A 20,345-nucleotide genomic window follows, 5' to 3' on the forward strand; every position below is an offset into this window, starting at 1 on the left:
ATTAACACGTGGTTTGTATTTTTTGTGCACAACTAAGGAACAGATACCAACCTATACACATTCTAGGCATCATCTAATTAACCTTCACAACAGTGTTATTAAGTGGGTATTACCATAATGGCAGAGTTAAGTAGTTGCAACTGAGGTGGTGACAGTGGCCTAAAATATTTACTTTCTGGCTCCTTATAGGAAAAGTTTGCTGCCGCCTGTTTTGATAGAACAGCTACAAGATGGCAAAGCTTGGGAGAGCCCAGACCCTGAGTGACGGTGTGGAGGAGAGCGCTTCCACAAACCTGCATGGCCCATGTAACAGCAGTGAAGAAAACATGAAAACTCTTTTGTTTGAGACTGTTAGTGGATCACAATCTAACCATCCTAACCGACTCCAGTGGGCATTCAAGAAAAGGCATTTCAAGTCGGGAGGGATTCAGAAAGCCTACTTACTTCCGTGTGAAGTGTACTGCACAAGAAATAGCGATGATGAGAAGGCCAATGATGATGGAGGCGACGGCCACCCACTTGGCATTCCTCCCGAGACGCCTGGCTCCTTCGATGTCTCCGTCGTTGTAGCTGTTCAGAGACTGGGGGACACAAAGGAAGAGCTGGTGATGACAAACATCCTGCAAGGAAAGACATGTGCTTCTCAGGCTGATCTGAGCAGGTGACATGGTTACCACCTCCTCCAGGAAGCCTTCCCTGAACTCCCTGTCTGAGTTAACGTCCCCTTCTGTACTTCCTGGTTACTTTCGTTTTAATGTTTATTGTAGCAAATTGAAAAGTCTGATTTGGTTACTCCCATCAGAGTATAAGTGCTACAGGGGCAGGGACCATCATCCACCGCCCAGTACAGTATCTGTCATGTAGAAGACATGTGATAAATATTTGTACAGTGAAAGGATGAATGGGTGTGTCTGTCTCATCCTCTAGAACAGGGGCTTTGCAGACTATGGCCAAATCCCGCCTGCTGTTTTTGTAAATAAAGTTTGTTTGGAGCACAGTCACACCCATTTATTTACTATTGTCTGTAGCTGCTCTTATGCCACAATAACAGAGTTGAGTAGCTGGGACAGACAGCACATTGCTAACAAGCACTAAAATATTTGCTATTTGGTCCATGACAGAAAAAGATTGCCTGCTCCTCCAGCAGACGGTCAGGGACCTTGGCTGAACTGTTCACCTCTATGCCTGAGCCAAGCTGCCAGTCATCTGGCACCTGCTCATACAGCTTTCCCAGCTGTTAGAATATTGGAACACTTCTGTACTGCTTGGTAAATAGCAGCAACTCATCCCCAGCATCCCAGCCACTCTGGCTTCTCCTCCGAGTTCCCCGCAGGCTTCCCCGTGACCCAGCAACGTCAGGGCTGTCCCTGGGATCAGCAGAGCAACCCTGCTGATTCTGCGCCCCTTTGAGCGGGGTCTGGTTCAGTGTAGGAGCTGGAGAAATGTGTTTTAGCTGAATGAATGTGTCCATTTCCCTATGGAATGTGAGTTCACTGAGGGCATCGTCGAGTCCCAGGCGCAGCGAAGGAGCTCAGGGAGCACCGGCTGCTGAACTGCAGGCCGGACGCCCCTCTTCTCTCTCGTAACAAACCCTCTTCACCCTAACTCTCACCGCTGATCATTCCCCAGAAGTTGTGCAGCAGCCCAAAGAAGACTGGAAGCACGCATTTACGAGTCATGGACCGAGTGACCTGACCCGTGCCGCGAAGCGTAAGTTTCAGTGGGAACCTCCGCTCTTGATCGTGAAATCACAACCCTGGAATAACAGCCACTCCTCTTCATGTGAGGGGATGAGGCACCCGCAGACAAGTATTGGCCAGTGAAACACCCCGCATACCGCAGAGCTTTCTACTTCTGGGACCTTCCGTTAATTCTTGGACCCAGGCCACCTTAGTCAGCAACAGTCTTGGAGACTCGCCTTCCCAACGAGTCTTGCTTTCAGGCCTCTTGTGTGAATGACAGAGTGGGAACCTACAACGAGGTCAGGGACTGCCAGTGGGGTGAGCTCCAGAATCCGAGCTCTGAATTCTGGAGTTCTCAACCCTGTGTGCCCATTAGAAACACCTGGATTTTATACACACACATATACACATTTATATATAAATATATAAAATTATATATATAATTAAAATAAATATACATATAATTAAAAAAATAGATTGTTGGGTCCTGTCCTGGAGAGATTGATTTAACTGTTGTGGGAACCAGATACCAGTTTTTTTTTTAAATTGTGGTAAAATATGCATAACATAAAATTTACCATATTAACTTTTTGAATGCACAATTCAGTGGCACTTGGGAGATTCACATTGTTGCTCAGCCATCACCACCATCCACCATCTCAGACTACAACTCTGTCCCCGTCAAACACTAAAATCCGCATTCTTTCCGCCCGCCCCCCCCCGAAGGCCCTGGCAACCACCATTCTACTTTCTGTCTCTATAGATTATTTGACAACCCGAGGGACCTGACATGAGTGGAATCATACAATATCTGTCTCTTTGTGTCTGGCTTATTTCCATTTGCATAATGTCCTCAAGGTTCATCTATGTTGTCGCTGGTGTCAGAGTTTCCTTCCCTTTTAAGGCTGAATGATATTCCACTGTATGGGTTATAATCACATTTTGTTTCTCTATCCATTTTGTTGGTCCATCCATCAACGGACACTGATTTGTTGCCACAATATTTTTTTAAACGCTTCTCAGGATTGAAAGCCTTTGGACTAAGCAGCTATCCTTAACGTCCTGCAGGGACAACATGCTCATCATCTTAAGAGTTAACCCAAAGAAGTGTGTCACAGAGCATGGGCTCTAAAGACGGAAAGATCTGAATTCAAATTCTGCATCTTATCAGCTGTGAGAGTTGGAGCAAGTTATCAAGCTTTTAAGCCTCAATGTACTCATCTGTAAACTGGGGGCAACAGTAGTAACACCTCCTTCCTATTGGAGAAGCCAATGAGTTAATGCGTGCAAAGTGGTTAGCACTGGCCCAGGACATAGTAAATGAACAATGACAGTTAGCTTTTGTTGTGAAATGCCACCACCTGTCTTGTTCTTCCTCTCAAGCTGAGACCCTTGGGGTGCAACAGAATCATCTGGGCTACTTATTAACAGTTACAGGTGATCAGACTCTACCTCTCACTGGAGCAGAATCTGGAGACCCCAGTTTAGGAAACTTTGTCGCAGAGTTGTCACAAAGTCAGTGCATAGAATCCCAGAACCCTAAATTGTGGGCTTATACTCAGCTTAAAATCATGTAGATTCAGACTCTCCTGAGGAATTGATTATTCTACCGTGTTACTTGGGAAAACCCGGTTCTGAGATTAGTCATGGTGCTGTACTTGTGTTGCTGTAACCAGAGAAAAATTGAGGACCCCCCACACACACTTCCCACACCACCCCCCATACGTGGTCAACTCCTGGCTGTTTGGATGAAGGAACAGTCCCATGTTCTCAGCAGCAGTGACAACGGTGGGAAGGAACAGCTAATGTGTGCCACACTGACAGGTACACTCCCACCTGTGCATTGCCCGTGAGCACAGGTGAGATGGGGACTACCTGGGCCCCTTGAGTTGGCTGCTGCAGGTCCCATGCTGGTGACCTGGCTAAGGGGGACTCAGGTGTTAAGCCATGGGCAGATCCTGCCCAGCCTTCACCACCTGTTGCCAGTCTGGCATCTTGTATGTGACCCTCCTCTCTGCAATTCACCATCTCTCTGGGGCTCCTCAGGGAGATGTGGAGTCATCCCAGGAGTGGGTCCACGGTTAGCTTCAAAACAGGTAAGAAGCCTCTGTCAGTATCTGTGGACTCTTCTATCCCCCCGAGTCCTCTGATGAATTTATTTCCTCCTCTGGTGCTTGGAGAAGGGGCTGCCCATGGGTAAGTCTTCAGGGAAATATAAGGATATGGGGGGAGATGAGGGTGGGACAATTTAGAATTCTCAGATTTCACTCTGAAGGACTTCGCTGGCTGGGGGCTCGGGCTTCAGGGTGGAGACCTAACAATGAAGCGGGAGGAGACTGATCCCCCCTATGCAATTCACTGACTGTAATTCTTTCCTCTCCCAACTGGAACTGCGTATTAAGGGGTCTCTTGGCAGATGCCACAGACTGAAGTGGCAGAAATGGCTTTTAGAGAAAATGCATGGTTGATAAATCTTTTCCTGAAGAGCTTAAAAAGCAAACTATCCCATGTGCCGTGGAAGAACTAGAAAGAGACAAGGGATGGATTTGGTATTTTAAATTTGTATGATCTTATTCGTTCTTTCACAAATTATGAATGTAATTGGTGAACATGTAAAGCATTCAAATGCTACAGAAACACATACAGTAAATAGTTAGCTCTTCTCCCAGTTCTGTTTCCCAAAGGTAACTGTTGTTAGCAGTGTGGTGCATTTGCTTCTAGATTTTTTTCCTCCTCCAAGAATAATATGAAAGGATAACTGACACTTTGTCCTGCTTTCATCATGACTAAGCCCATCACGTACCACAGTTACGAGAAACAGCAACTTGTATCCTGAGATAAACCAAGAACAAACTGAGAACAGCAGGGTGGTCTGGCGAGCTGTATCCCTCCAATGCTGAAACCTTGAGTATTTCCCATAAATCTCTGCAGAGACAACTTCCTCCCTGCCTTTTGGGATGCGGATGCCTAAATTTACAGGTCACTTCTTTCGTGGATACTGTAATCTCTTGAGAAAGATACTGTTCTGCTTTTTTTTTTTCCTTTAAATCATGAACAGAGTAATGTAAAACCTGGTAACCCTGGCAATTTTGCATTTGTTTCCTTTAGATACTTATGCTGGACTTTCTACTTGGCTGGCTGGTCATTTGGAAGCTGGACTCCCTTGTATTTCTCTTCAAGCAAATTTCTTTTCTTTTCTAATTGTTTTGGCCCCTGGGTTTTCTTTGACAAAACAATGATAACAGATAACATTTATTGAGCACTTATTATGTGTCAGACACTGTGTTAAACACTTTTTCAAGGATTATCTCGTTACTTCTCCTAACAACCATGTGAGGCAAGTGCTTTATTGTTTCCATTTTACTGATGGGAAAACTGAGGCACAAAGACGTTAAAGTGATTTGCCCAAAGTCATGTAGCTAACTTGGTTCTTTCTCTCTGAGTTGTTGTTGTTGTTGTTGTTGTTGTTGTTATTTTTTGTTTTTCTTTTCCTCTTATTCCAAGAATGTGAGTAGCATCATACTTGCTGTTGTGCAACTTGGTTTTTTTCCACTCATAGGGTGGGCGGCTTCCCAAGCCAGTGCTTCTAGGTCTGCCCCATTCCTGTTTTCTTCCTCCAGTCATGAGTTAAAGTACATTGATAAACCTCCTAATGCTGCATTATCCACTGTATTCTTGAGGAAAATCTTAATTTGTCATGATGCATCTTTTGAGGGGGGTAACTTTTTGTTTTCAAACAACTTCAAAGAAAAGTCACAAGGATAGTTGTCTCATTCTTTTTCATGGCTTTGTAGTAGTTGCTTAATTAAATGGTCACACCTCGCCGATAGACATTTCAGTTATTTAAAGTTTGTGGCAAGTACATAATATGCTGCAGTGGACATCCTTATTCATATATTTCTGTACACATTTGAGCCTCTTTTTAGGATGGATTCCTAGGAATGGGATTGTGGAGTCAAAGGGTAGACGTGTTTACATTTGGAGACACAGTCACACTGCACTGCAAAAAGGCTACACAAATTTCCATTCCCACTAACAGTATTGAAGCGCCCTTTCCTCCACATCTTTGCCAACACTATACTGTCAGTCTATTTCTGCCATTCTAATAGGTGAAAAAGAATCTCAAAGTAACATTTCTTTGATTAATGATGAGATTAAGTCATCTTAAGACTTCCACTCAAATGCCACCTCCTCAGAGGCCTCCTCAGACCAGCTTATGTAAAACTCTCCCTGGTGACTAATATTCAGTGCCTAGAGATCATAAATACCTGCTGAATTAATAAATGTATGGATGGATAAATGTTTATTTGTCAAGTGTATTTCTTCTTGAATTTTATACCTAAACCTTTTGTCTAGTTTTCTATTGGTGTGTCTTTTTCTTACTCATTTGCAGGAACTTTTTTATATATTATAGGTCAGCACTGTGCAATAGAAATACAATGGGAGTCACTATATGTATGTATTATATGGAATTTAATATAAGTGTAATTTACAATTTTCTAGTAGTCACATTCAAAAAGGTAAAATTAACTTTAATAATATGTATTTTATTTAATCCAGCATGCCCAAGCTATTATCATTAAAAATGGTGGCATTATTTCAAATACTCAATATTATCACATGTAGCTAGTGGCAGCTCTATGACTAGCACAGAAGATAACACACATTCATCTTTTATACGTGTTGCAAAATTGTATCCCAGTTTTTCCTGGTCCATTGTCTTTTTTCCTAAATTATAACTTTTATGTTGATATAGTTTAAGGTTCACAAAAAGTTGCAAAGATAGTACCAAGAGGTCCCAGGTACCTTTCACCAAACTTCCCTGAAGGAAATCTTAAGTTACTATAGAGGTTTGTCAAAGCCTCAAAGCCAGAAAATTGACATTGGCATGACATTGTTAAATCAGTTGTAGTCCTTATTCAGATTTCATCAGTTTTCACATGTAATCCTTTTTTTTTTTTTTTTGGCATAAGTATAGTTCTATGAAATTTTGTCCCACACGGATTGGAGGGGCCATCACCACAAAGAAATTATCTCATGTTACCCTTTGTGAGTCACATCCTTCCTCCATATCCACATCCACTGTCTTTTAACTTAGATTTGTGGCAGAGTTCCTTTCCAAACGCTGAGAGTTCCTCATCATTTCAGAAACCAAACACCCTATTTCATGCGTGAGGCAGCAATTTGCCATCTCTGTTCACCGTGCAAAGTATGTTAAAAAGAAGGACCTTTAGATCCTTTTCAGTTTTCACTCTCCTCTGTGAGGCAAATGGACTTTTCTCAGAATGTAGAACAAGTGAGCTGTCCTCACTCATTTTATGAAGCCCTCAAGAGTCCCCAGTGGTGCCTTTTCCCTCTTCTCTCAGCCCAGGCTTATGCTGTCAAAATGTAACAGTCATTGCAACACCTCAAAAAGAGCTTCCAGGTCTTGGTCAGCTGCCTTGGGCCAGCAAAGGTCACACTTGTTCCTTTCTCTTGTAGTAAATACTAATGATGTCACGGTCACTGCATCTAGTTATTTCAGGCTTATTTATACATCCCTTCCCCAGATGGACACATGCTACACAAATACCCCAGCCGGAAGGCTGTCTGGGAGCCAGAAATGAGGGTGACTGTTTCTACATCCAACTTCAGAAAGGCAGCAGCAGGGACCAGCAAGACTGTTGTGAGGCCATGTAGCCGAGACTCCTGGCTACCTGTCAGAAGGCACAGGTAATTGCTGGCATCCACATTTCCAAAAAGGAGAGACCCAGAATCAACCCATACATTTTGATAACTGGAGTTGAACACCAATGGGTCTGATGTCCCTGGAATTCATGACACTTTACATCAATGGTGAAGCTGCTGCTCCCTTGTCCCGAGCCAGGAAAATACGGAAAGAGCTTTGTCCGTTCCCTCTGGTCTTGAGAGCAGAACTCGCGCTGCATCCCACGTGATCCCGGATGAGACAGCATCACCTCATCACCTGCGGGGTGGTTGCTAGGTGCAGACCTAAGATGAACTCTCTGAAGTTGTACTTTTTCTATTCCCGTATGTTGGTGGCTGCACCTCAGAATTACTTATGCCCCCAAAATGCTCGTAAGCATTCCTATGCCCAAGCCCCATCCCAGATCAACTGAATGAGGATCTCTGGGGATGAGGATCTCTGGGGATGAGGCTCCAGCATCAGTATTTCTTCCAAAGCCTCCCAGGTCATTCTGAGAATTGTTGAAAACCACTGTCCTGGATGAAGAGCCATTCATTCATTTTACATCCATTCATTCATTCAAAAACTATTTATTAAGCACCAACTATCTGCCAGAGACTGCTTCCTGCCCTCATGGAGCTTACATTCTGATAAAGACTGAAAATACCTAATTAAACACGCGAAGTAAATAAAGACTACACAATATTATTAAGGTAAGAAAAACCTTAAGGTTGGGGCAGGTCTTTAAGACAAAGAAGCCAGACCTGCAAACAGGGGGAGGAGGATGCCTGGCAGACAAAACAGCAAGTGCCAAGGTCCAGAGGTGGAAAATAACTTTTCTGCTGAAGGTACTAAAGAAGACTCAGTGTGACTGAAATGTAGGCATGAGAGACAGAGACAGAGACAGAGAGAGAGAGAGAGGGAGAGGGAGAGGGAGAGAGAGAGAGGGAGAGAGAGAGAGAGGGAGAGAGAGGGAGAGAGAGGGAGGTAAGATGGGGTGGTATGAGTTGAGGCTGGAGGGAAGCCAGGAGCTGTTAGTTATAATAAAGAATTATCATGCTAAAATAATAGTTAATATTTATGGAGTACCTATCCTGTGCCAGGACCTAACCATTTTACGTGCATCATATAATTGAAACTTCACACTAACCCTCAGGGGAGTAAAACATTTTATCCTCCATTTTACAGATGAGAAAACTGAGACTGGGAGAGAGAGAGAAGCAAATGTTTCTGTTGTCAAACACAACTTGCTAAGGGGCTACAAAGTTAAGCAAAAGATAGTAAATTCATTGACAAAGTCTTCACAGTAACTACTTCATTATGTCCCAAAGAACCCAAGAGCTAGGTTTAATGCATTATTGATAACCCAGCACCAGATAGCTGTACTTGATTCTAACTTAATAAAAAGTTGGCCAGTGATTAAAAAATCAGGGCAAATATATCTTTTACCTATGCTACTGATCTTCCTGACAAAAATTCATTCATTTTCTTTGTCCTTATCCACCACCAAGTGTGCTCAGAATTTCCAAATTCACCCTCAAACAAAATTAGTCCCCAAACAGCAAATAATAACAATGGAAGACATGGTTAGTTTATATTTTGGCCTCGTGGTCATGATGGATTCAGTAAGCTAATACACATAAGGAGCTTAGAGCAGTGCTCGGGAAACAGCGGCCATATGCACTAGCCATTATATTGATATTATGATAATGATGTCCTATGCGGATTGATGAAGATGAAAACAAATGAGCTATTAAATATATCTTGGTACAGTCCACGTTCCCTTGCCCAATTGCTCTGCTTAATGATTGTGCCCAGTGTCAAGAAAAAAAGGCCTCAATACAAATCAAGAGTCTGCCCTGAAGTGCCCATCTTCCTTGGTACAGATGGTACAGAAGGCACATTTCTGTTACCTGGTCTTCCGGCCCCCGGGCATGCTTCTCCAGACTCTTCTGGAGCCCTCCTCCCTGCTTACCCTCTTTCCTGGCCCCGGTCTTCATTCAGGTCACTTCCTCTGCTTGGAGTCCTCTCCCCGCTCCGACTCATGTGGCCGGTGTCTGCTCATTCTTCCTGTCTCAGCTTACAAGTCAGCTTCCTCAGGGCAGCCTTCTCAGGTCATCCTAACCTAAGCAGGTCCCCTGACCTCATACTCTGACTCAGCCCTGGTCTGTTTCCATCACGATTCTGGGCAAGGGGAATCACAATGGAGTCGGTACAGCTAAGAGTGCTCTCGAGAATGGGGCCGGGAGGCCAGGGGAAGTGTGACTTCTGCACGTCTCAGTCCTGATGGAATCTGAACTTTGACCACTTACTGTCTTAATGTAGCATCCAGAATACCTGCCTGCTGTCAGGCAAGATATTACCTTTCTTGCATCAGAATCAACCGTAATTCCCACCAGACCACTTGAACAACCTCGTGGCTTTTACCTTTATAAAGCCCTTGCCCCTTTCTCTTCCCCGGAACACTCTTTCCGTTTTATCTATGTCTGTCTCCTGAATTGCAGTTCCTAAGACCCCAGTTAACTCTTTTCTCATTTGCAGCCTTCTGCGTTTTCTTGGTTGATGGCTCTTGGTGTGACTCACGGTTATTTACTCTGTTGCTCACTGACTTGTTGAAGGTTCGTCTCCACCATCTGTCTGTGAGATCCTTGAGGGCAGACACCACGTCTCCTTTTCCTCACCACCCCATTTCCACTGCCTCATGGAGGGCGCTCAGTATTACTTGTATTCCCTTATATGAGGTTGGCTTGACAGAGAACCAAACAAATCCACAAACAAAGCAAACAGACACCCAAACGAAACAATCAGCCAGCTTAACTTTTCTGACCAACCAAGGCGACCCCTTACTCTGGTAGTGGCAGAACAAAGGGTAAACTGAGTCATTCCTGTGTTGGAGTTCTGATGGGTGGGCTTCTGCCTTAGAATGGCAGACACCGGTTTGCTGCCTGAATGATCAGAAGAAAGAATTTTGGGCTCGAGGTCAAGGACTCATGAAGGAATTTTAGTCCTTTAGCCTTCTTTTCATAAGCCAGAGTCCCTGACACGTTTTCACTTAAATAGAACCTACCCTCCCAATATTTGCATGTGTGTATGTGAACTGTGCTCTAATTTTATTACAGACAACATTATACAATAGATATATGGATCTTTAACATGGGGAATAATAAGTCCTTGGAGGGATAGATCTGAATCTCAGTTTTCCTCTTCTGTAGAATGGGGATAATAGCACCTGCAATTGTGGTGAGGCTTAACTGAGATAATGAGTATAAAGGGCCCAGCATTATCTCACTTAATTTAGAAAACAATGCAGAGAGTTCCGCGTTAACATTCCCGTTGTATAGGTGGGAAAACCTAGGCTTAGAGAAGTCAGGTGAAGGGGCAGAGCTGGGATTCGAAACAAGGAGTTGCATGCAGAGCCTGAACTCACACAGTGTTTGCCTTTGAATCTGTCGCCAGCCCAGTGTTCATGCTGGGGGCCAAAGGAAAGAGACACTACAAGAGAAAAGGGGAGGAGGTGTTTCACTAAAAACTTGGCAACACGTGGACCTGTCCAACAAGGTTCAAAAGCAGGTGAAAGAAGCAAGGCCCACTAAAGAGGAGGAAATATTGCAAATTATATATTTGATAAGGGACTTGTATCCAGAATATGTAAAAAGCTCTTATAGTTCAATAATAAAAAGACAAATAACTCAATTAAAAGCAGGCAAAGACTCTAAATGGACTTTTCTCCAAAGAGCCAATAAGCACACGAGAAGACGCCCAGTATCACTGGTCATTAGGGAAATGCAAATCTGAACCACAGCAAGATACCTACTAGGATGCCTAGCATAACGAAGATGGACAAAGAATGACAAGTCAAGTATCTTTGAGGATGTAGAGAAACTTGAACCCTCAGACGTTGCTGGTGGGAATGTAAAATGGCACAGTTGCTGTGGAAATAGCCTGGCAGTTCCTCAAAAACTCAAACAATTTCGCTCCTAGGTACAGACAGAAGAAAACTGAAAACCTATGTTCACACAAAAACTTGCACACGAATGTTCATAATGGCATTAGTTACAACAGCCAAAAAAAAAAAAAAATAAAAAAGGAATCAACCCAAATATCCATCAACAAATGAATGAAAGAACAAAAACATGGCATATCCATACAGTGGAACATTACTCAGTCTTAAAAAAGGAAAGGCTGATGCATTGTACAACATTGAACCTTGAAAACACAATGCTGAGTGAAAGAAGCTGTTGGAGCCCAGGGAAGGCCACCCTAAAACACACCTTAATGGCACACTGATTATTTTGAATCAAAGTTACTTAAGAAGCAGCCAATGCAAGAGGGATAAAGTGACTCTCACTTCTGTCTGAGAGAAGGAAATAAATCTCCCATGTGAAAGGTGCGCTCCCAGCTCTGGAGGCAGGAGAACCTCATTGCCGGACAGAGGGAAGTCTGGCTGAGAAACCGGTATAAACAAACCTTGTTACTTTAAAAATTGACTACCCCAAGTCCAAACCCTGTTTAGATTATTTACTAATTGAGCACCCCAAACCTAAGTTTTTTTGTCCTGTCAATTCCTCACAAATTTATTGGGTGTTTTCTTGTTTGTTTGTTTGCATAAAAGCTGCCTGCTTTGGCCATTTCTTAGGCCCTATTTCTACAGATCTCTGTGCACGAATTAAAATTTGTTTGCTTTTCTCCTGTTAATCTGCCTTGTCTCAGTTTTATTACTGGTCCAGCCACAAGAACTTAAGAGGGGTCCAGGGGGAAATATTCCCCTCCCTGACAAAGCCAAACATGAAAGATCACATAATACATGATTCCTTTTATATGAAACGTCCAGAATTGGTAAATTCATAGAGACGGAAAGTAGACTGGATCAGTGGTTGCCAGGGGCTGGGAGGACAGGGAGCTGGGGAGTGACTACTAATGGGTACGGGATTTCTTTCAGAGGCGATGACACTTTGTTGGAATTAAAGACTGGTGATGACTGTGCTACCTCATGAATATACTAAAGACCACTAAGTTGTACACTATTTTGTTTTTAAAGAAGCAAGACCTAGTGACAGCTTTTGCTAACTTGAGGGCTCCGGTGGGTCAGGGTCAATGGTGGAGCCCAGAGAAGGTGGTGGGATCTGGCAAGAGACAGTGGCAGGGCTCAGAGGCAGCCCAGGGTGCAGGGTGCTTGCCCCAGAGCCCCCTGGAAGCAGCAGCCAGGCCTGCAAGTGCTAACAGCAGGTTAGACTTCTGTGTGAGCACGTGACCAACACTTCTTAGAAATGCAGAAAGGAATTCTGCGGGGAGTTGACTTAACTGGGAGGGATAAGAATCAACGAAACCTGGGCTCCTGTGCCTTGATGTAAACCAACTTAAAACTCACAGGTCATTAATGCCTAGAGAAACTGGGATCCAGACAAAAATAGATCCTGCTTCAGGGGCCAACTGGCTTTGAGTAATTTTTCTAGTTTGGAAGGAGGGTTGAAGTAAGAGTAAACCAAGAATTTTTGATGCTGTCTGGGAGCAGGCTGGCTTGAGACCAAAGCAAATAGTGGTCTGTTAAGAGCTCTTGTCGGACCTGCCACTGGGTAACAGAGCCCTACCTTTCTATCCCGTGGCTTATTTTGGGATTTCCTCCTGGGGAAGTTAAATCTATTTTAAGTGGATGACATAGATGTCATAGCATATATCCTTGGAACATAGCAAGCTTGTTCTACCCCGGGGCCTTTGCACTTCCTGGCTCTGTCCAGATCTTTCCACTGCTGGCTTGTTCTCATCCTTTAGCCTTTGCCTATCACCCTTTCTAAAGTAGATTCTCTTTACTACCTGCCCCCACTAATCCTTCTCCCTCATACTTTACTGTTTATTCTCTTCACGGTGCTTGTCACTCTCTGAAGTGATCTTCATAAAGAAGTTAACATAAAGTGTTAACTTGTATATGATCTGTCTTCCCCTACTCGTATGTAAGTTCCTAGAGAGCTGAGACCTTGACTGTCTTATTTGACTGTGACTACCCCGAGCTGCCCAGGGAGGATTGGGTAGTCTTCCTAGTTTGGGCGCAAAGTGGATCCCACTGGCTGTGGATCTGAAGCCACATCCTCCAAACAACTCATCTGTTTTGTTTCTATGTCTTATTTCTTAACTGGTCCAGAATTCTTGAGGGGAAGAAGAGTGTTTACTCTGCTGACCTAACACGTAGACTGCTTCTGGTCACTGAGAACCTATGAGCTCACAGATGTCCAGAATGTCAGCTGTATAAAGCCACAAGCAAACACAAATGTGGAAGAGATTTGGGGGGGGTTCATGAGATGTTTGAAGCGATGGAAACATCCTCTCTGGTGTCTGCCATTTCCTTCTGTTGGTGGATAATTACTGAGGAGATGCTGCGGCTCAAGGGAAAATATGAACCATGTGTCCTTCAAAAGCATGAAGAACTTATCTCAGGAACATCAGGTATCTTCTACGTGGGTGAGAAACAGAACAAGCAAGTGTGCTTAACTACAGAGAACAGTATGGATGGTCTTGAAAAAATTAAAAATAGAACTACCACATGATACAGCAATTTGACTCCTGTGCATACATCCAAAGGGAATTAAAATAGGATCATGAAGGGATATCTGCATTCCCATATCTATTGCAGCATTCACAAAAGCCAAGACACAGAAGAAGCCTAAGTGTCCATCAAGAGATGAATGGGATAAAGAAGATGTGGTATGCATATATACAATGGAACATTACTCAGCCGTGAGAAAGAAGGAGATCCACCATTTGCAACAACATGAATGGAGCTTGAGGACATTGGGCTGAGACAAGTCAGACAGAGAAAGACAAATACTGGATGATATCACTTATACGTGGAATCTAAAAAAGCCAAACTCATAAAAACAGAGTGAATGGTGGTTACCAAGGGCTGGGTGTAGGGGAATTAGGGAGATGTTGTTTAAAGGTACAAACTTGCAACTAGCATATAAGTCTTGGAGATCTAATGCACGGCACAGTGATTACAGACAATCCTGTATTATAAACATCAAACTTCTAAACATCAGTGATCTAAGAGAACAGATCTTCATTGTTCCCACCACAAAGAAGAAAAGATAATTTTATGACGTAACAGGTGTGTTAGCTAACGTTACAATGGCAATCACACTGCAGTGCATAAATGTATCAAATCACCATGGTATACTTCAAACACACAAAATTACATGCCAATTATATCTCAATTTTTAAAAAGTGGGCTTATAATAGCTTAGGTAAAAATTTGGTAAAATCAGAACCAAAGCAACAAAACTGTGGACATCTTCCAATCATTTCCTTTGTGGCAAGAAACTGTGCTAAGCTGCAGTTTCTCTATCCTTAGAGATTTTTTAAGACTAGAACAAAACATCAGAATAAAATAGCATTTGTCTTGAGTTAACTATAGAGCTGACCATTTCAGCTTAATAAGAGCATACGAATTCAGAACTAGAATCACCTTTCAAGGCAGAGAAGAATTCACTTATTTACCAACCCCTTTCTCCTTGCTGAAGATTTTTTTCTTTTTATCATCTCTAGAAAAACCCTTATTTCTGACTAGAAATGAAGTCCAAACATTTACTACAGAAAAACTGAAAAATACTAAAAACTTATTTAGTAAAATTTGAAATTATAATAGCCAAGATTTACCAAGTACTTGGCATATATTATCCTATTGCATTCACAGGACAACCCCTTGGAGGTAAGATGTACTATTTCCAACTTACAGATGAGGAAACTGGAGCTCAAAGGTGAGGGAACGTTATCAGTGTCACATAACAGCAAGCGGAGAGCCAGGATTCAAACCCTGGTGGACCTGACAATAGAATTTGTGCTCTTAACCTCTACAACATAACTGTTCATAATCCCACCACTTACAGAAAATCACTGTAGGCATTTTGGAATGTTTTCTAGCCTTTTCCTTTCATGCATGTTCATGCATGTACATGGGTATGTGGATGCTTTTAACTGAGAAAGAATGTGTCATTTTATTGTATATACAACTTTATATTCTTTCTTTTTTCCCTGACTTGATCTTTTGCCTTAAACATTTCCCTGCATCATAAAAATTCTTCAAAAGCATGATTCTAGTATCTATGAAATATTCTATGTTCTAAGTGGATGTATTATAATTGACTTAGTCAATCTCCGATGCTGGAATCAATTATTTATATTCATCTTTAATTTTTCACATTTAAATCACAACAGTGACAAATACTAATTCAGCAGTTACTCTGAGCCAGGCACCATGATTCGTGTTTATTAACTCACTTTATAATTCATTTCATAACTAATGCTGTGGTGACCATCTAATACGTGATATTATGCCTCTCCATTTAATTTTTTTAAAAATTTTAATTTCTTAGTGATGCTTTCTTTGTATAGATCTTGCTTGTTTCCTAGGTTTATTTCTGGTACTTAAAATTTTTATTTGCTGTTGTGACTATGCCAGTATTTTGATCTACTGAGTTGCCAATACTGAGATCCTAATTTTACAATGTGTTCTCTTTTCTTCAAAATGCTGTTCTCTCTTTAAAAACCATCCTCATCTTCATCTCTAATACATATTTGACCAACGGGAAGTTAAGTGGTTTTCTCCTTCTCTCTCTCTTTCTCTCTCTCTCACACTCTCACACTCTCTCTCACACACACACACACACCCCTACTTGTGTAGACTTACATCAATGCCTGAACATAGTCTGAGATATTTCTTTCCAGGTGTAAGAATCCTCTTTACACAGATCAATATTGTCTTAGATCCCAAATTCCTAGATAGCAGGCTCCATCAAAATAGTTTGATGGATGTGGGCACTTAGGAAATATTTTTAGTAACAATGTCTAAGCTTTCAGATGACTCCGGGATTTTCTTTCTTTCTTTTTTTTTTTTTTTAGATTTTGCTTGTTTCTAAGTTTTTCTGTCTAAAGGCAGTGCTGGGAATTCAGAGCCTAGGCTTGCAGATCATAAGGCATATTTCTTCATCATCAGCATTCACTCATTCATGCTTATCTGTCTCCTTCTTGGGCTTCTGGGCTATTTCTCCCCATAAATATCTTCAAGGACAAGTGAGAATCGTCCTCTGGCCTGTCTATCATCAAAACCAAAAAGCTAGAGGGAATTCTGCCAGGCTTGATTGAGAATATTATGTGATGCTTCTTATACTGATGGGGCAAGTCTATTAAAAGAGAAAGTCCTCTGAACATCAAAGCTGTGCTCTTATTAAAGGGCAAGGCATAGTCACTTGATTATTTTTTTTTTAAAGGCATACTGCTATTTTGATGAAAAGTTCTATTTTTATAAAACAAAAAATATAATGACAATTTACTTTTTTATCAGTTAAAGGTGATTCCCTGGGCTCTAAAATCTGAAATAATGTACCATGATTCTACAGATTAAAAAATATATATATATATAAATAAACATTGTCCCCAGAGGAATTTCCATTCTAAAATGCAAGTTATTGACAATTTTTTAAATCAATGAAGCTGACAAAAGTGACAGCTAAAAAACACAGCTATTTGCCAGCACCCCCTACCATGGGCATCTTATCTGCTTCACTGCATCTTTCTGTATAAACCACTGATCTCTACAGCCTGACTATCTATATATTCAGAGAGGAACACCAAACCAAAGATTGACAGCTTTAAAAATAGTCAAGTTATTTAAAGCCAGTTTCCTATTCTCTTCCTTTACCTCCCCCTGTTTCCTCTCAAAAGCTTTCAGGAACTAAATGTCCACAGACCTTGTAAGGCGAGCTTCCTTCTAGCAGTATTTTTTTAAAAAAGGATAGTTTCCACCCTATTTTTAACCATTCATAATTGATTACTTTTATTAAAACATTTCTTAACTAGTATGTAGTTTATCAGACATCTTCCAAGTATAAGCCTTGTCTAACTTTTCATTTCATGGGAGGCAATGGTATTTTCCCAGTCAATCACACATCAGAGCAGACAGACAATCAAATGTGGTGACGTGCTACTGTGAGAGCCAGCTGATGATACTGCTTCCAGAGGCTACACTGTAAACCTCGTGGGGACAAGGACTGTCGTGTTGGGTTTTGCCCAATAGTGCCACCTCTCTGAGCCTTGTTTCCACATGGATAAATGAAAACCGCTCTCTCGTGTCCAAGGAATAAGTGAAATTGTGTCCATAAGGACATACTTTGAGAAGTAAAGACATATGGACAAATGTAATAATCATCATCATAGTAATAGCAATACACATACTATCAAAATTATCCAGAACAAGGAACAAATGAGATTATCAGAAGACGGAGTTAAAACAGGAGGCGTTCTTCAGTTTGGGGAATAGGAGATATCATATAAAAGGTAAAGGAAACAGACAAATTCCTGAATTTCACCCATTAAAAAAAAGAGAATGAGGGAGTAAAAACACCAGCAAAAGTCTGGCTAGGGACACTCATTAAAAATACCTGTGTTGGAAGAAAGGGGGAGAGGTGGGTCTCTAGGCAAGACGGTTGGGGATGGAATGAACACCCTGCATTATTAGCCTCATACCAACAACGGCTTGACTCATAAAAGTGAGAACCAATGTATTATCAAGAACAGTATTTCCCAAAGTGTGTTCTATGGCATATAAGCCGTAAGGTCAAAGAGTCCCAGGCAACATGCTTAGTAAACGCCCCGTATACACTGTTCTGTCAAAGAGCCACAAGGAACAGTGGTTGGCCAAAGCCTTCAAAAAGCCCCCGAAGAAAGGAAACAGTTCACTTCTGCTTAATTTAGCATTTAACTTCTCAGTTTCTCCCCTCTATTCCCTGCCGCTTTTTGGTAAAACAACGTTGGGCAGAACCAGTTGTCTGAGAAGCATGGTTTTAGAAAATTTGGCTTAATTCTTGAACTTGCAAAACTGGAGATTTTCAGATATATTCCTGCTCATCCTCTGAAGGCATCATACTTCTGGGTGAGCAGCTTTGAACGGAAGAGTGTTGAGAACAGAGACCAATTACCGAACATAGATTCACTGGTCTGCAGTGTGTGGATGACGGTGAGCTCCAGACAAGCCAGGAAAGTTATCCTTGGGCTCCAAGCCTTGGCCAACCTCTCAGTGACCTTTAGCATTAGCCTGAGTCTCCTGGATTTCTTCCCAAAGTGCTCTAGCAGAAATGTACCACACAGGTGGGAAGGGAGGACATCCTCAGAGATAAATTTAGGAACGGATTCAGGCCTCTGGAGCCATTCATTCTTCACTCATTTCATTCATTCATTCTTCATTCATTCATTCATCAAGCACATGTTACTTACTGACCATGTGCTCAACACTGTGCTAAGGGTTGGGGTGACAATGGGACCTCAAGAGGCTCACACACACAAACTGGTGCAAAGAGGTAAAGGTGCTCTGAGAGAAATCTGTTCCGAGTATAGTGGGCACAACCTAGAGTGAGGGGAAGAGGGCAATCAAGAAGGGCTTCACGCAGGAGGTGATTTTCCAGCTGAGCTTTGAAAGAGGAGTGACTGTGCGTCTGAACAAGAGCTTCAAGTGGTTAAATTTTGAGAAGCACTGTTCTAGGATGTGAGTCCTCCTGCCTGGTCTCCTCTTGATGATTATTTGAAGGTTTCCTCCAAAGCCATCATTAAAATTCACACCTTATAAGTCAGACATAGTTTGCTCATTAATGAAGGCTAACCTGTATCTCAGCCGTGGCCTGTTTGGCCAGTTTATTTAATAGCTGCTGTTCTGTGATCTGGGCGATGTTGAACAACTTTAGGAGGGACTTCTTTTTTCTTTCCTTTTTCCTTTTCACCTGTTGACAAGCCCCATCCTCATACACAGCATGGACTCCTTTCAAGGCTCTTGAGTGAGGGAGCAAATTCCACCTACAAAACCGATAGATGCTGACCTCACCCTACATTTGCCAACCCTCCTGCAAATTGCCTGGAACATTTTCCCTTCCAGATCCAGGAAAGCAGAGGCCCTGCTGATCTTATTTACCCCTGGATAGAGGTGGAGGAGTACACCAATGCCTGGAAGAGAGCCTGGCATTTAACAGGTGCTCAATGAACATTTGTCAAATGAATAAACATTCTTTCTCCAAGGTAAAAGCCATGTGGACAGTCTCCAGCATTCTATCTTTCAGGTGGAATAAACAGGGATAACCAGGGGTGGGCAGGAGCACAATGAGGGAGGCCTGAACACCAGCCTTGGATTGACTTTCCAGGCCGTGTGCTCCAATGCAGGGCTGCATTTGCATGGGGGAGGGGGGCCATTTTCAAATTCACACAAACGTGCAATATGGGATAGCTGGGGCCTAGTCCTGAGATTTGTGTCCCAGAAACTGAGTACGGGTTATGTGCATTTTCAAACAAATAGACTTTGAGTATTTGGGAAGCAAAGTCTTTCACGTCCCTGTCTCTGACAATGCTTGGCCCACCGATGTTCTGATATAATTCTCACCTGTGCTGCACTGTCTCACAACCCCCAGGGACTCCCCTAGCTCTGCACAGGGTGGTGGGGAAATTACAGACGCCTATAGCTTGAAGAATATTCCTCTCAAATGTATACTTTCAAAGTAGTTTTATTATTCCCTAGCATTTACTTCAACTTTTAAATTTTACAGACAGCTTCGCAGGCTTGGTTTCATAAATAAAGGCACTGTTTTGAGACTGCTGGCATTTTTTTACAGTTCTGGGAATCAGTTATTTTGAGACTTGTCAATACCTATGTCAATTTGCATTATCTCCTAGTGTTTCCTTATTGGGGTGCTATTGATGTTTGGGGTAGGTCAATTTTTCATTGGGGGGACAGTCAGTCCCGAGCATTGCAGGGTATTAATACTCTTAGCTCTTCCTTCCCCATAAATGCCAGCTGTGCTCCAAATCACTGAGGTACCACATATGCTCCCCAATATTTCCAAATGCCTCCATGGGGAGTAGCAACACTGCCACCAACAGTGTACCTCAATTTATCACAAATTACCAATGCGTGAGATGTGAAAATAGCCAGGACTGATCATTACAAGCCA

General features: G+C 42.3%; 1 protein-coding gene across 3 annotated transcripts in view; it reads right to left on the minus strand.

The window, feature by feature from the left end:
- Positions 1–20,345, minus strand: part of TMEM233 (transmembrane protein 233) — a 33,139-nt gene that overhangs the window by 8,061 nt on the left and 4,733 nt on the right. For 2 of the 3 annotated variants that reach the window (XM_045506434.2, XM_074356340.1), the window contains exon 2: positions 445–620. In XM_045506434.2, coding sequence (XP_045362390.1) covers positions 445–620 — 176 coding nt within the window. The remainder of the gene's footprint in view (positions 1–444; positions 621–20,345) is intronic. The other variant, XM_074356341.1, reaches the window with a different exon arrangement.

The sequence above is a fragment of the Camelus bactrianus genome, chromosome 32 (assembly GCF_048773025.1).
Source record: "Camelus bactrianus isolate YW-2024 breed Bactrian camel chromosome 32, ASM4877302v1, whole genome shotgun sequence".
Classification (NCBI taxonomy): Eukaryota; Metazoa; Chordata; class Mammalia; order Artiodactyla; family Camelidae; genus Camelus; species Camelus bactrianus.